The sequence below is a fragment of the Galeopterus variegatus genome, unplaced genomic scaffold (genome assembly GCF_000696425.1).
Source record: "Galeopterus variegatus unplaced genomic scaffold, G_variegatus-3.0.2 Scaffold219, whole genome shotgun sequence".
Lineage (NCBI taxonomy): Eukaryota > Metazoa > Chordata > Mammalia > Dermoptera > Cynocephalidae > Galeopterus > Galeopterus variegatus.
The window spans coordinates 477,034-493,473 of record NW_007726330.1 but is presented as its reverse complement, the minus strand read 5'-3'; the positions used below and the strand labels follow the sequence as shown (position 1 = coordinate 493,473).

General features: G+C 55.5%; 1 protein-coding gene across 3 annotated transcripts in view; it reads right to left on the bottom strand.

Annotated features, from left to right (window-relative positions):
• Positions 1–5,589, bottom strand: part of LLGL2 (lethal giant larvae homolog 2 (Drosophila)) — a 28,014-nt gene extending 22,425 nt beyond the window's left edge. For all 3 annotated transcript variants that reach the window (XM_008566076.1, XM_008566077.1, XM_008566079.1), the window contains exons 1-2: positions 5,537–5,589; positions 5,252–5,355 (exon numbers count right to left, since the gene is read on the bottom strand). In XM_008566076.1, the coding sequence (XP_008564298.1) occupies positions 5,252–5,326 (75 nt within the window). In that variant the 5' untranslated portion in view covers positions 5,327–5,355; positions 5,537–5,589. The remainder of the gene's footprint in view (positions 1–5,251; positions 5,356–5,536) is intronic.
• Between the last annotated feature and the right edge of the window lie 10,851 nt (positions 5,590–16,440).

The following is a 16,440-nucleotide window of genomic DNA, read 5'->3' as shown; positions in this document are numbered from 1 at the left end:
GGCAGTGGGTTTAAATTTAAATGGTTTGGCTCCTGGGGCAGGCGGAGGGGGACTTCCCACAGCTTCCACGTGCAAATGAGACCCATGAATCCCTGAATGAGGCAATTCTAGGAGGCAAAGCACAAGGCCCCGGGCCAGTTATGAGAGGCCCAGAGGGTCTTGCAGGGAAGGGGAGGGGAGGGATGTGGGGAGAGGGACAAGAGCAGCTGATGGAAGGGAAGGGAGGCCTAGAAACCCAGCGTCCTGGGGTGAAGAAGGAAGGGAAGGAACGAAGGCCCCGCAAGGCACCCCTGGCCATGCCCCCACTGTCCCCCTACCTTGGTGCCATTCCCACCCCCTTTTTGTCCTTCCCCCAACTCCTAACAGCCTTTTAAGACTCCCCCACTGGAGTACAAGGACCAGGTGAGTTACAATTTTCCCACCCACCTTGCTTAGGGTTTAGGGATCAGTGCCAGATCCCTGGAATAGGGTATATATGGCCTCCCTTAGAGGCCTCCACCTGGGCACAGGAGGGTGGGCCCAGCCCCCGGGCTGTCCCACTTCAAAGGCACACAGCAACCCTGAGTCACTCCTCCACTTAGGACAGAGGGTGGGGGTGCCATCTGGGGCAACAGGCACAGCCCCTCGGTGGGCACAGAACTCCAAGATCAGCCCTCCCATCCTAAGACCCCGGCTGTCTCCTGCTCGGGTTCAAACTAGAATCTTGACCAAAGCCTGGCAGCCATGGGGCCATCCTCCCCCAACTGCCTGAGCTCACCATCCAGCCTACCTGGCCCTGTCCCCATTTCTGCTACCTGGCTCAGGTGACCTCTGCCAAGGGAGGAGAGAACAATGAACTCTTTTGACAGGGAGTTGGGAAAGGAGAGCAAAGACTTGCAGGAGCTGCCAAACTGCAACATTAGCCTGGTGTGGAGAGAAAGCCCATCTGTCTCACTCCGGCCGCAGGACCCCGTTCCGGGTCCCCGGAAGGGAAGGGAGGGAGTGGAGGTTGTTTTTCAGAGACAGTGGGGGCCATCCATTCACCCAGGAAGGACCCCACCCAAGAGCAAGGACCGAAGAAGTCCCTAGTACTTGTCAGGGGATGGGAAGGAAGGGATGGCGGGAACCAGAGGCGCTGGAGGCTGCCCAGGGCTGCAGGGGGCACGCCCGCCTGGGTGGCTGGGCAGCTCTGCCCGATACTGGGTGTGGCCAGCTCAGATTCCTGGCAGTGGCAGCACCTGGCCCTCCCGGTATAGCTGTCACCCGACACCAGAGGCCCAGCCATGCAAAAGCCAAGACAAAAACAACCTGGCCCTGAGCAGGGGCAGCGGGTCAGGAATACTGTTCAGGGAGGAAGGGAGGTAGGCGGTGGGCTTGGGCAGGAGGAGCTTGACAGGAGAAGCTTGGCTAGGAGGGGCCTAGGCAGGTGCCTCTGTGGCAACCTTGGGCAGGTGCAAAGGCCTGTTTGTCCTTATGGGTGTGGCAGGTGGCTGGTTCAGGTGTGCTTCAGTTTCACCAGGGGAGTGAGCAGGCCATGAACAGTTTTCAAGGAAAGGGTTTACTGTGACGTGACGATTATATTCCTCTCCAGAGTCACTTTCTCCCTACTGAGGTGCCACGGTCCCCTCAATGGGTTCTTAGTGGCCCTGTGCTGGCACTGCCAGCTGACTTGTCTATACGTCTGTCTCCCACCACACATAGCAAATGACTACTTCACAGGTGAAGAAACTGAGGCTCAGAGAAGTGAAGGCACCATCCTAAGGCCACATAGCGAGTCGGCAAATGGAACAGGGATGTCCTCATCCCCAGCCACACCCTCCAAGACCCGCTTAGAGGTGTGAATAACTCCTGCATCGACACCAGCAGCCCCTGTGCAGCTCAAGGCTCAGGTTCTGTACATCCCACTGCCTGCTGGACCCTCCCTCGCCTGAGGGTCCCAAGGCTCCCCAAAGTTAGCCTCGAGCCAGATAAGGCCGAGGTGTGCCCTCTGACATGCATGCTCTGAGGTTTTTAGTCCTCACACCAGCTCCAGGGTAGCTCCCTTAGCATCTGCATCTTAGAGATGAGTGACCCGCCCAAGGTCACATAGCTGGTGAACAGGCAGTCAGGTGCCAGGGTAGGCCATACTGACCACTGGACGAACTGCCCCTCCAAAAATGGAGATTTTTGTTGTTATTCTGTCCAAACCAAAATGTTCAAAACATATCACCTTACCTCAAACCTGCTCCTTGCTCCTCCTGGCCTGGGCTCCCCCTCATGGTGTCTGGTACTACTACCCATGCAGGAAAGGGACCCCAGGGTCAACCTGGACACCCACCTCCCTTCCCTGTCCCCTCTCTTTACTCCATACTGCATCGATCATCAGGTCTTATCAATCTTATGCCCTAAATAGTTCTCTGTTCCAGTGGTTCTCAACCAGGGGTGATTTATACCCCCAAGATATTTGGCAATGTCTGGAGACATTCTGGGTTGTCACATCTTGGGGGGGAGTGCTACTAGCATCAGTGGGTAGGGACCAGTGATGTTGCTAAACACCCTACAACACACAGGACAGCCCCCACAACATAGCTGGCCCCAAATGCACCAGTGTGGAGCCTGAGAAAGCCTGCTCAGCTCATGCCCTGCCTCCCAGCTGGTCACTCCAATGTCTCCTAAGTGCTCTGGGGCTTACCTGATTTACTCAATGATTAAAAACGTCCCTAGAGGGCCGAGCCTGTGGCACACTCGGGAGAGTGCGGCGCTGGGAGTGCAGCAGCGCTCCCGCCGCGGGTTCGGATCCTATATAGGGATGACTGGTGCGCTCACAGCGCTCACTGGCTGAGCACGGTGCGGCCGGTCTCAAAAAGGACAAAAAAAAAAAAGTCCCTAGATTTATCTGTCTTAAATTGTAAATGGAACTTGACTAAAAAAAAAAAAAAATCATAGGGCCGGCCCGTGGCTCACTCGGGAGAGTGTGGTGCTGATAACACCAAGGCCACGGGTTCGGATCCTATATAGGGATGGCTGGTTCGCTCACTGGCTGAGCGTGGTGCTGACAACACCAAGCCAAAGGTTAAGATCCCATTATTGGACATCTTTAAAAAAATAATCATAAATGGGACCACTTACACCCCTGCTCAAAACCCACTAAGGCTCTGGTGTCAGATCAGACTCCCCAGTTCCAGCCTCCCCTCTGCCTGCCCTACACCTGAAGGGAAGCCTGGAGCTGGGGAGGGGCTGGCCTGGGTGGGACCGTCCAGGGTCCCAAATACTGCAATGCCATCCTTCTGTTTTCACCACACTCCCAGAGCCTGGACGAGATTCTTTGTGGCTCCCTAAATTCCTCATCAGCCCTCTGACTCTCCCTTCCCTCCTCTCCACTCCCAAGACATGGAATTTCAGGCCATCAGCCTCTTCCCTCCCACCAGACTATCCATGCCCAGGAGGGCAAAGGCCTTATCATCTGAGACTCCCCAGTCCAAGCCTTGGGCTGTGTATACAGTTGGAGCTCATCCCTTGCATGTAAGTGGAAGGAGGATTTGGGAGGAATTCCAGGAGCCTCTCCCTCCCCCTGCCAGGCTGGAGGTGGGGGGGCAAGTTTGGGGACCACCAGTGGGAACAGGGGGAATGGAGGGGACGATGCCTCTGCCCTAGCCCCACCCGAGCCTCACCCCATTGCACAGACGAAACTTGGGGCTGGGGTTCATCCCTCTTTGCTGAGCCTGTCTGTCCGGTTTCTGCTGGAATAAGCCACCTTCTCCGAGTGAGAGATTCTAGCACTACCAAGGGAGATGGAGGCACATGGGGGTCACCTGGGTCTCCCTCCCCCAGGTGGATAATGAGGTTTTGAGACCCACCACCAGCATCCATGGGAGCGAGTGTCGCAGGCCCCAGGTGTCCTGAGATCTCCCATTCCCAACACCCACACTCCCATTTCCCAAGGTCCAAAAGCAAGCCAGCAAGAGGAAAGCCCTGATTCCAGAGACGAATGGCCTCACAGCAAAGCTCCATTGGCGACATCTTCTCCCACAGGTCACGAAAACCAGAGGAAAATGGCAGGGCATGTTGGGACCTCTGACCCACCTCTCCTAATGAGGAGATCTGGGAAGCCCCCACTGCCACCAAAAAAAAACCACCTGCTAACATTTCTGGGCCACTGTGCCTAGCACTTAAGTAATCTAATTCCACATAAGCCCATGTCAAGCCTATGGCGTGGGTGACGAGCACATGGTGACAGCTTCTAAGTGTCAAAGCTAGACTCATACCTGGGCAAGCTTACTTCTGCACTTCTTAAATCAACAAGAACAAAAAAAAAACTAAAGAGGAGACTTTCTCGTTTTGCACAAGGAGACACTCCTTTTCCAGACTTGTGCAGCGTAACACATTCACTGGTTCCTTTGGTAGGGCGGGGGGAGTGAGTCCAAACAGAAGCCTCCACGAAAGCCAGATTTCCACCCATCAGCATGTCCTGGGGAGACCTGGACCCCAGAGGAAGAGCATCATAGATCAAAGCAGAGGTGAGAGGGTTAATTACCCCCAAACAGCTCCAGATTGCTAGGTGGCCGAGGAGCACCTAATGAACCACGCTGTGCGCCTCCTGTTTACAGGCCTGCGCTGGCCTTCTCAGGCCCTAGCCCCCTTGGGGGAGCCCTGTAGAGCTTCTGGGGCCTCAGGAGCAGGTGTGGGATTAAGGTACTCAAATGCCAACTCTGGCTCATTCTCCTGGGTGCCTCTTCCCACTCACCCCGTCCTGGTGCCTGCCAGAAGAAATTCTGCCTGCAAGGGAAGCTGCATTTTCCTTTGGGGGCAATTTGAGGAGGGAGGGAACAGCCGTGATCTGTGACTCCTGGGCCCCAAGGGACCTGGTATTACAGGAACATTATTATATCTTGCAGAGTTCAACGTGCTTTCATCTTTCTTGTCCCTAAGTCTCCTTGACAACACTGTGATAGGTAGGCAGGGCTGATAGTTTTATCCCTATTTTACAGGTGGGGAAACTGAGGCTCAATGAGGCACAGTGACTTGCAGAGGTCATACAGTAAGACTTGGGACGATGAATCACAACTCCCAAGCATCCTACTGACCTTTCGCAGAAAAGCCCTTAACCAGACCCCATTTCCAAAGCCAGATTCCCATGAGACATTTCAGGCAGGGCCTAGTAAGTATCTTAATCTAGGTAAAGGAAACCTGACCCCCCGCCCAGCACAGCCCAGCCCAGCCCTTGGGGGAGGTTGATAGTGTTATGCCCGGCCTGTGCCGAAACACAGGATCATCTCCCCTGCTTTCCCCTCACCTTGTTAAACTGGAACAGGTCCCGCTTGAGCCTCTCCCGCGCAGGGTCGTGCCCTGGTCTCAGGAACCGCCTCATCTTGCTTAGACTGCAGCCCTCAAGGAGACCTAGAAAAGTGGGAGGAACAGTTGGGTAGAGCTGTTGAGCGCCAGGGCGCAGACCAACACCAGCCCCTGCTCCATACCCACCCTCCCACGGCATCGCTCCCCAAGTCCAGGGGCCCAGCCAGCTGCACCCTCGGCTTCCCCACACTCCCTGTGCTGAGAGACACCAGAGAGGCCTCTGTACCTGGAGGCCGGGCCTGTCTGGGGCGGGTTAATGCTCTAATGCTTGCTCTGGCCACCTGTGGCCTAATAATGGGAGCAGGAGAAGCCGGGACAGGAAGCCATCTAGCCCAGCTTTATAGGAACAAGGAAGGCCAGCAGGCCCCGAGGTTAATTAGCTTAATTGTTAACCTGTTTTCTGAAAAACCATAAAACTCCAGCTAAACAGAAAGGGAAACTTCACAAGCCTCTCTCCAGAGCCAGTTGGAAGGTGGACAGGCTGTCCTGTGGCCCCCAGATCAAAGCCCAGATGGGGGCAGGGGGGAGGCCTGGGGCAATTCCAGGCCAGAGCACAGCAGGTGGTAGGCAAACCTGGGTAGATTCTTCCTTCTAAATTCAGGAAAGGCTGTCAAGGGACTCTCAGCTTAGGCCTCTGCAACCAGCCACAGCCACAGATCCTGTCAGGGATGCTGGCCTATCCCACCTGGCCAGGACCCAGGTCTGACCCATGAGACTGCTGGGTTCTCTGTGGCAGCCCTAGCCCCAAGATTCCCCACGATCCCCACCCATATCTCTGGCCATCCTAGTTCCAGCTCCCCTGGGCTCAGAAAGGCTCCCTTTCCCATGGGCCCAAGTGGAGAATAATATGGAGAAGGCGTCTGCTCCCAATAAAGAAACCAGCTCACTGCTCTGAAATCGCCGCCCACCATAGAATGCATTCCCAACCCAAGGGGAAACTATTTCTGGATTATCCTTGGGGGAAGGATCATCTGTTCTCCAACTTCAGGCCTCCAGTAGCATAGCCTCCCAGTGACCACAGGACACCAAGGCTTATCCTTGGGAAACACAGGGGCTCAGGCCCACCCCGGAATGGCTCCATTCATTCTGAGCTAGGCTACAAAAGGAAGGAAGCAGATCCAGACCCCACCCTGGAGGACGTATTCTAGGGTAGGGGCAGGTAAAGACAGGACAGCACAGTGTGCTCCGATAGGGGGAGGGAGAGCAAGTACCTGGCCCAAACTGGGGATGGGGCCAGGGAGTATGGGGGAAGAAGATATCTAAGCTGAGGCCTGAAAGACACCCTGAAGATTGTGGCTTCTTGGGAGATGGCAAAAATTACCCATGAGGCCAGGACTTTGCATTGGAAGGACTCTGTGTGATCTAAGACTGGAGGATCCCTAGAAGCTGCAGGGTGTCAAATGCAATGATCATCACAGAGTTGGGGGGCAGTCTTCTAGCAGAGTAACTGAGGGCTTGCCCTGCTGGGAGGGATCACCCCACTCTGCATTCATGTTACAAAAGAGAGGCAGGGACACCTCCCCCTGTGAATGAATGGATCTGCAGGCTTGGTGACTTCCAAACCAAATCCCGGGGACCAGACCTCAGAGCACCATCACCTGGGGAAACTGACAAGGAGGGGCAGGGGTGGGTCCGAGAAGTTTGTGCCTTCACATTTGGGGGGAGTCAGACCAGAGCAGGAGTCTCCCACTGCAAAGCAGCTACTTGCCGGGAAACTCCAAGTGCCCACTTGATCCGACCTACAGTGGGTTCAGACCAACAGGCAGGGGCTGGGAAAGCCCTGAAGGCTCCCAGGACTGGAAGTGAAAATAGACTCCTGGGCCTGCAGTGATCAGGCCTCCAAGAGCCAGCTGAGCCGGCTGGCCAGCAGTGCATTCCAGCCATGGGGGAGGGCTGTGCAAGCTCACAAATAAGTAGCTCCAGGGGTGCTGCTCCCCCCCCCCACCAGGCTGAGGTCACTGGGTCAGAAGTCAGAGGAAGCTGGGAGTGAATCCTTGGAGGAGTGGGGCCTGCGGGCTCTGGGGAGGGGACAAGAGGGCAAGGGACATCTGTGCCAAGGACCCCGCGCAGGCTCAAAGGTGATAATGCAAGACCTGGGGGGTGGGAGGAGGGACAGAGGATACAGATGTGGTGTCAGGAGATCTCCACTCAGGAGGGCAAGAACACCTTCAGTTTGTTATTGCTACTACATTTTTGAAATTTTGCTCAAGTAATCTGTGCTCATTGTAGAAAAAGTGCTGCCCCCCCCCCCCACCAGGCTGAGGTCACTGGGTCAGAAGTCAGAGGAAGCTGGGAGTGAATCCTTGGAGGAGTGGGGCCTGCGGGCTCTGGGGAGGGGACAAGAGGGCAAGGGACATCTGTGCCAAGGACCCCGCGCAGGCTCAAAGGTGATAATGCAAGACCTGGGGGGTGGGAGGAGGGACAGAGGATACAGATGTGGTGTCAGGAGATCTCCACTCAGGAGGGCAAGAACACCTTCAGTTTGTTATTGCTACTACATTTTTGAAATTTTGCTCAAGTAATCTGTGCTCATTGTAGAAAAAGCAAACAGTGCAGAGAAAACCCTCCCTGAGTGCCACCACCCACAGATAGCCACAGTCACGTGTTGGCATGCACCCTGACCTCTTCTTCCCTCTGCACTCTGTGTGTGAGTCCATGAATGAGGTGCACTTGAACAACACCCTGACCCCGGCAGCCACCTGAAAGGTGAGTAGAATATTCTACACTTGGTGGACGAGGAAATGAAGACCACAGCAGCTAAGCAACTTGTCCAAGGTCACCAAATAGGAAGCGACAGAACTTGGATTTGACCTCAGGTTTGGCTAACTTCCAAATCTAAGGACTTTGGGAGGCAGTGAAGTACGGATATTACAGAACAGAGGATGCCTAATTATACCCCTGCAGTTAAAAGGCAGGGACACACGCAGACACACACTCCCACATGCCATCGGCTCAGAGTTCACAAAGCAGTTTGGGGCCTGAGGCCTGGCCACTGCCTACGGGGTGCTGGGGAGGTCTGGCTGGGCAGGGCTAGGCAGCTTTGCATATACTTGAGGCCATTCCATGTGGGGCTGGAACCCCATTGTCATGGGGTGATGGAGCCGGGACCAAGGCAGGGTGGGCCCAGCATCTGCCCCTCGCTCCAACTAACCCAACTGCCCAGATCAAGGCATAAAAAAGTGTCACCCCTTCTCAAAGAGGGAGGACAGGTCTGGACCTGGCTGGACTCACCTCCAGGTAGCCCCTCATTTCCACCCACCTGAGACAATCAGGTTCTTTGTGGAGAAGCTTCAGGAACCCAGGCCTGGAGCTGCCTGGTGTGGAACAGTTCCCGCTTCCTCAGCCCATTCCTGGAGGGAGGCAGGGCATGTGGGGGGAGGCGCCCTGCTCCTCCAAGCTGGGGTTAACAGCTCTGTCAAAAGGGATGGAAGTCCCTCCTGCACAAGTCCCCTGGAAGGAGTAGGAGCTTGCCCAATGCTGAGTGCCTGGCTCCGCGCTTGGCACAGAGCAGGCTCTGTCCTAGGACCATTGAGGCAGCAGTGACAGGGGAGAGATGGATGTTTATCAATAACACAAATTAGACAATAGGATGATTTCTGACAGAGATAAGGACTAGTGAGAAAATGAAAAGGCTAAGATCGAGCACCTGGGGTTTGGCAGTCGGAAGGGCCCATACATTCACTGTTCCTGCTGCCTGGGACACTTTTCCTCCAGATACCACACGCCTCCCCCTCCCCCTGTCCCCACCCTCCTGCACTCAAATGTCCCTTCCCTGACACTGTCTGAGGCAGCCACCTCCCCTGACATCCCGTGTCCGCCTTGCCTGCTTTATTCTCCCCCGTGGCACTTGCCACACTTGAGCACACTGAGCAGTTTACTTATTAACCTTGACTACCTGCGGCGCCCTCCACAAGCAGCAGCGTTCTGTACCTGCCAGCGGCCAAAAGAAAAAGAAAAGAAAAAGGCAGCAGCAGCTTTTTTATCCTCTTTCAGGGACTTTTGTCCATTTTTTCAATTGTCACCTGATGAATAAATGAGCAAGTGGAGGAAGTGATCTCTCCACCAGAGACTGGATGATGGGAAGCGGTCGGCCACAGTACAAGTCGGGGGCAGGACAGAGAACAACAGGTGCAAAGCCTCAAGAAGGGACAAGCTCGCACGTTCCAGGAGGATGACGACGGGGGCGGGGGTGGGTGGGAGGAGTCTGCGCAGATGACACTGGAGAGAGATGAAGCGGGTTAGAGAGGTGGGGCCTCATGGGCCACACCAAGGAGCTTCAGTGTGACCCAATGGGGTCCCACTGACAGTGCTGAGCTGTCTTCCCTCCCCTCCCCCATGCCACATCCCCTCTCCTTGGCCGTGGTGGCTGCTCCATCTACTCAACTCAGCCCCCAGCCTGGGCACTATGGTCTCTGCGCTTCTCTGTCTAGAATACCTTCTTGCCCTGCCAAACGCCACATCAAAAGTCACATTCCAAAACGCCTTTCTTATCTGACCCCATCCTGACGTTCTCACCATCATCCTGTCCTCCGTGCTTGACTGCACCTTATGCTAAGATGGTCCCTTGCAACCACAGTGGATGGGGACGCCCATCCAGCTCCACACATATAGTAACCAGCCTTGTGCTGGTTATTGAGCTATGGGGAAAAAGCAGAAGCACCCTAAATGGCCAACGCCAGGGGACAGGTGAAGTGTGCTCGGCCCCACAATGGGAGGCTCAGAGCCGTAAAAAGGGCAGCAGGCTATTTAATGACACGATGGCAGTAGGCACATGAACAAACGCATCCAAGTGGCAGGTAGACTGTATTAAAAATATTTACACATTCAAGGGTTCGGATCCTCCAATAGGCCAGCTGCCAAAAAAACCCAACAAAATATTTACATAGGTAGACAGCAAACTGGAAGGGTTATGGAATTAATGTTGGTTTTCTTCCTTCTTCGGGTTTATCTGCCTCCCAGGTAGGGTACATAAGAGGATCAAATAGGACAGGGAATGAAGTCCCCGGCAGTGGTCAGGCTGAGGTGGGCCTAGCTTCATCCTGCTGGTGGGATCGCCCTGTGCTCTCAGAGCGCTGAGTTCCTCTCCAGCCAAGTGAACCTGATCAGGGAGAGGCACCCCCTGTAGACACCAAACAGGGACAAAGGCCAAGGAAGCCAAGTACCCGGATGGGTGGTGGAACCAGCTGGGTGACCCTGGGCTTCAGAGTCCTGGGCCCAGGGGAAAGCTGTGACCCTGTGGGATGTCAGGAGCCTTCCACAGGAGGGCCCACGAGGAGGTTTGGTAACCCTGGGTGCTGCACACTTCAGTCCCACTTCTCCTGAGAGGAACGTGGGAGCAGAGGCTGAGGAGCCCTCCAAGTCCAACATCAGGAAGGGTCTAGGGAAGTCACTGGGGACGCCACCTGGCTAGAGCACCACCCCTGAGATGGGGGCTTCATACGAAGAAACACCTTTTTATCCCCCTAACTTCTTAATATCAGCCACCCACGGTCTCCTGCCCGTTGTACCCTCTGTCCATGACCAGACCAACCTCTGAGCCACCCACCCAGCTCTGCCCTGCACCCAGGGTTTAGGGATGGTTCTATTCATGTTCCACGCGAGTCTGCCTCGTGTGTGGAACTGGCCGTGAGTTCCCTGTGGGCAGCGCATGTGGCCATTTCCTTCCCTTCTCACTGCTCCAATCACTCACCACTACTGCGAGCCACAAAATATTCCTGGGTCTAGAACAGGTCTCCCTATACCCTGACACCCTCCTGGAAAAAATAGGAGAGGTCTCTATTTGGCAACAGGTTAGAAAACTCACACCCTATCTTCCCCTTCCATCCTCTGCCCTGGCCCTGTCCCACTGCTAGGACACACACAATGACCTCTGCCCCCCACCATCTCAGGAGCTCAATGAAGAGACCCGTGGAGGCAGAGAGACAGTAGCTGTATATGAGTGGGCTCGTCTTGGGCCCCCTGCTCTAAGTGGCAGATCTCATTGTGCCCCAGGAAGGAAGGAGAAGGTTTCCTAGCCAGACTGCTCACCCCGCGCTGGCATTATTTGGGGTGCCTGGGCTAATGTGTCCCCATGAGACCAAAGCTTGGCCAAGCTGGGCCAGCCTGTCTAGCCTGGAGGTGTAGGATGGGCCAATGTCCCAGAAGGTTCCTCAATAGCCCAGGCACTTCCACTGATCTGCTGGGAGAGTCCACACCCAGCAGTGGGACTCAAGACTCCTCAGTCCAAGGGAGAGAGGGCCCCTGGAGCCACACCCAACACCTGCGGGAGATCTCCAGGAGCACACTGCGTCATGTCCCAAGCTCTCCTCTCCTCTCCCCTTTGCTCACGCTCTCCGTAGCCTGCTACTGGTTAAGAAGCAGCCCTCCCTTCCCCAACATCCTGTGTGAGGCTGTGTGTGGCTTTGGCCTCCTGTTTGACGGATGTGAGTACGCCCCTGCACCTCCTACTGACGGGAGTGGTGGGGCAGGGATCGAAGCCACTGAGGCAGTTGCTGACCCCTCTGGCATCTGTCTGTGCCAAGTCAGATGCCCATGTTGCCCTGGGAAACCCAATCTCCCACAGGCACCAGGCAGGCCCCTGGCCAGCAGCTTAGCAACCAAACTCTGGCTGACGGACAACTCCACAGAGGTGGGACCTGGGAGAACACAAGCCCAGGGTGGCAGGGCAACTAGAAGGGACTGGGAACTAACTAGATGTTACTTTAAGGACTTTGCATGCAAAAAACCATTAAAAACAAAAACAGTTTACATGCAACATCTCATTTAACGCTCACAACTGCTTATGAAATCAGATTCAGAGTGGTATCAAAGCCCAAACAGTAAGAGCTCAAGTCCCAGTTCGAACTCCAACCTGTGTGACTCCAGAATCCTCTGCTCAGTTCAGGTCTCTCTCCCAGGACAGAGGGGCTAGCTAACAGTAGCCTGGATGGGCCCCTCTGAGGTCAGCCTCCACCACTACCATGGTCCATCCCGTGGAGCCACAACCCCATCCCACAACCATGAAAGAGTCCTCCTGATGTGCCCAGGCCCCTCCTGAAGAGTTTCCTTCCCGTTGTCCCCCTGGGCCTGTGAGGATGGGGGGAGTCAGAATGCATCCACCCTCACACATCCCATTCTGGGGGCTTCTGTCCCTTTCTGCAACCCAACCCCAGACTCTCTCCAGTGAAGTGACTGACAGGATGTGGCCATGTACAAGGAAAAGCAGAACCATTCTGGGGAGAAGATAGACAACTTGTCTGGGGCTAGGGTGGGTAGGTAACCTAGCCCACCCAATCAAGCCCCATTCTGGGGCCTCCTACCTGTCCCAAAACTTGAACAAGCTGTCCCAAGGGGCTTCCAGAAGATGTCAGATCCAGGAAGGGACTGTGCCTGTCTAGTCCACAGTTATATCCCCAATGACACATGGGAGGCACTCAAACATTGTTCAAAGAACTCCCTGACCTCATTCAACTCTTTGCTCAAATGTTACTTCCTTGCTGAGGCCCACCCTGACCACCTTTTAGAGTTGCAATCTGCCCCCGCTCTGGGGTTCCCAATCCCCTGTGCCAGTTCTCCTTACCCTATAGCTTACGTTGACTCTTCGTTACGCATGTTTCCCACCCTTTAGAGAGAAGCTCCACGATGGCAGAAAGCTTTGCTTTGTTTAAGGATATGTCAGTGGCTAGAGCATGCAGGGCACACAAGAGGCACCACCAGTAAATACTTGTTGAATGAATAAGCAAACAGGTAGGACTGATTAGGGATTCACTAGGCACGGTCTTCTCCAGTCACTAACCCCAAAGAACATTGAGGTGGGGCCCCACAGGGGGCTCAGGGAGCTTCCCTACCCTGTCCTCTAGCCTCTGGCCATTACCAGGGCCATGTGGATACCTGGCATCTTGCTTGGGATACCCTTGTGGGCCCTGTCTGAGACCAAGACTCCAGGATACCCAGCTCCTTGGCAAGGAGAATCCCAGTATTCTGGTATTAATATTATTAAATATTAATATCATTTACTACGGTCACGTAGTCCTGTGCCCAGATGTACCTCTCATCGAATCCTGGGAACATTGGGTCAGGAGTCTTGAGAGAAGGCTCCGGTCTCTGCTGAATTCCTGAAGGGTAGAGTCAGGTACCTAGCAGTTTCCCTGTCCCCACACCCAGAGAAGCCTCTCCTAGCTCAAGAATTCACCATGGTTCCTGGGAAGGGGAAAGAGAGGGGTGACTCTCAGAGGGATACTTCAAAGAGGCAGGGCTGGGGAGGGGGGATGCCACACCAAAGGGACCTGGGCAAGGCCCACGGCTACAGGGCACAGCAAAGGAGGGTCTCTGTGGGATCCTAGGAAGCCAGGGCTGGGGAGGGCAAGCAGTGCTGCCCCACTGGAGACACCCATCTCCTGCCCTATACCCTGTTTCTCCCTGCAAACTGCTCCTGGGCAGAGGAAAACAAAGTTGCCAAGCAGAGCCGGCATGCCTGGGCCCAGGAGCAGCCCTGACAGCGATATCGCCTGGTGAGATAAGAGGGTCTCTCAGAGCTGAGCACCGAGGAGAAGTGAGTCACAGAGGCCGGCCCAGGAGCAGGAGCAAGAACAGGTCTCTCAGGACGGCCCCCAACTCAAGTGTCTCAACAGTTGCTTCTGACTCGTCTAGAAAGACCAGGAAGGCTGAGTAACCTCCCAGGAAACTAACCCCCCCCCCCCCCACTGCTCCTGGAGGCTCTTGCCAGGGATGCTCAGTGTCTGCAACTGCGGGGTGGGCAGCGGCCACTGACCATTGATGGGGAAGCTCCAAACTTCCTAGCTCCAGGCACCAATTTCTCTCTCAGAGGGAGGGTCCTGGGGACTTCCTGGCAGGAGGCACCACCTCCCCATACAAGGTCGCAAAGAGGCACTGTGGAGTTCCCAGAGAAACTCGTCAATGACACAGAGCAGCCCAGGAATGTGCTCCCTTCCCCTGCCCCCCAACAGGGTGTAGAGCGTACACAGCAAGCCCTCCCCCTGAGCAGAAAGCAGGGCAGATGAGAGTCTGCCTTCTCCACCCATCCCCACCTCAGGAAAGACCCCGGCTGTGGTCTGCCCATCAACCCACACTGCCGGTTCTCCCCAGGATGCCCGTTCACAATGCCCATTCAAGACAGGCCTCCGCCCTCTATCTGTCCCCCTACTTCTAAGTTCTGGCTTCCAGAGACTTTAAAAATCACAAAATCATGACCCCCTTGACGACTTCCAGAGAAGACAAATTCCCTCAACCCATCAGGCACTTTCAAAAGGCCCAGGTGCCTGCCCAAAGGCCTGCAAGTGACAGACACTTTTCATGCTTCCTGGGGAAGCTAAGGAGTTCACCCTCAGCAGCGCCTGCTATGTGCCAGGCCACACATGTCCGTGACATTTCGCATTCTCTCATCAACATCTTTAACACACAGCAAGACCTCAGCAAGGCATGATTCAAAACTACACCTGCCAGATGTCTGGAAAGACACTAAAAATCTTCGCAAACATTATGTTTGAGGAAAAAGACTGTCAGGCAAGGAAACATTTTTCCTCTTTTATTTTACACCTTCTAACATGTTTCATTTTTCCAACCATGGGCTCCTATTACCTTTCCTATTTTTTAAATGGACAGGGGTCACCTGTGATTATGGGCCTTTTTGGCTTTTAATGCTGTGTATGAAAAAAATTACTAAATTTTTTTTTTTTTTTTTTTTAAAGATGACCAGTAAGGGGATCTTAACCCTTGGCTTGGTGTTGTCAGCACCACGCTCAGCCAGTGAGCAAACTGGCCATCCCTTTATAGGATCCGAACCCGTGGCCTTGGTGTTATCAGCACCACACTCTCCCCGAGTGAGCCACAGGCCGGCCCCCAAAATGTTATTTTAATGTAACCAAAATTATATTAATCTGTCACCCAAGGGGAGATTGCCTCAAGAAAGAGGAAGGATGAAGAATGACCCCAGACCCTAGAAATTCATCCAGTGGTCCCCAAAGAGACTGGCCCAGCCTAACTTCGGAGAAGAGGAGCTAGCTCTGGTCAGAGTCCCAAGAGCAGGGTTTGAGTCCTGACTGCCACAAGGGAGCACTGTAGGCAGATCATTTAAAACCAAACACAAATCCCCTGCCTGTAAAATAAAGAAGTTGAACCATCTCTCCCAAGTTCTCTCCTTGCCGCAGCTCACACAGACCCAGACTGTCTGGACGTGGCCTCCCCTGGGCTGGCTGAGCTCTCCTCCTGGGTTTCCTTGTCGCTGACACACTCATTTCCCTCCCAGCCCCCATCCCTACCCGGAATCCCCTCTGCAGCCTGACAAGACCCTGAGCTACTTACTATCTCCTGCAGAGCGTCCCTTGAGGCCAGGTTAAAGCGGCCTCCATCTGCCCAAGGGAATGGGCGCTGAGTCGAAGCCCCGCCCACCTCACCTGTCTCAGGTGAGAGCCTCAAAGGGCCACATCGCGGTCCCCCTGGTTACGGTCAGTTCTCCCCACAGTCAAAGCCCAGGGTGTCCACCAACCGTCCCGCCAAGACACTCTGGCAAGACACCTCGCCAAGTCCCACAGCGCAGCCCCCGCCCGTCAGCATGGAAAACAGACTGGGTCTCCGTACCGTCGCCTAAAGGTGTCCAAAGCCGCCCGGGCCGGAGAAAGGCCCCGAGACTGAAGTCCCTCCCGCGGACTTCCTGCGCCCGGGGATTAGGAGGCACAAAGGGCCGGCAGGGAGGGAGCCCAGATGGCAGGGGCTAAGCCGCCGAGGTGACGCGCTCGCGGACAGGGGTCACGGGAGAGCGCGTCGCCAGCCTCCCCCGCCAGGCGCCTTGCACGTGGGCCCGGGGACTCCGTTTCCACCTGCGGTGCCCCCCGCGCCCAGCCGGACCGGGCACCTGTTCCCCCGCTCTCAGACGCCAACACTGCTGTGCAAACCCCAAACCTAAGTTCGGCAATCGCGGGCGGATCAGGCGGAGAGAAGTTCCCAGCGGCACTTTCTACAGGTGTCTTCCTCCCGGACGAGCCAAGCGACGGGGACAAGGGCGAGGCGGGCGGACCTGGGCGCAGCCCTCTCCGCCCCGGCAGCCCAGGGGTCTCGGCCTGCCCTGCCTCCCCGCCCCGAGCGGCCGGTGCCCCAAAGGGGCGGGCCCGGCTAGGGGGGTCCCAGCCCGCGCCG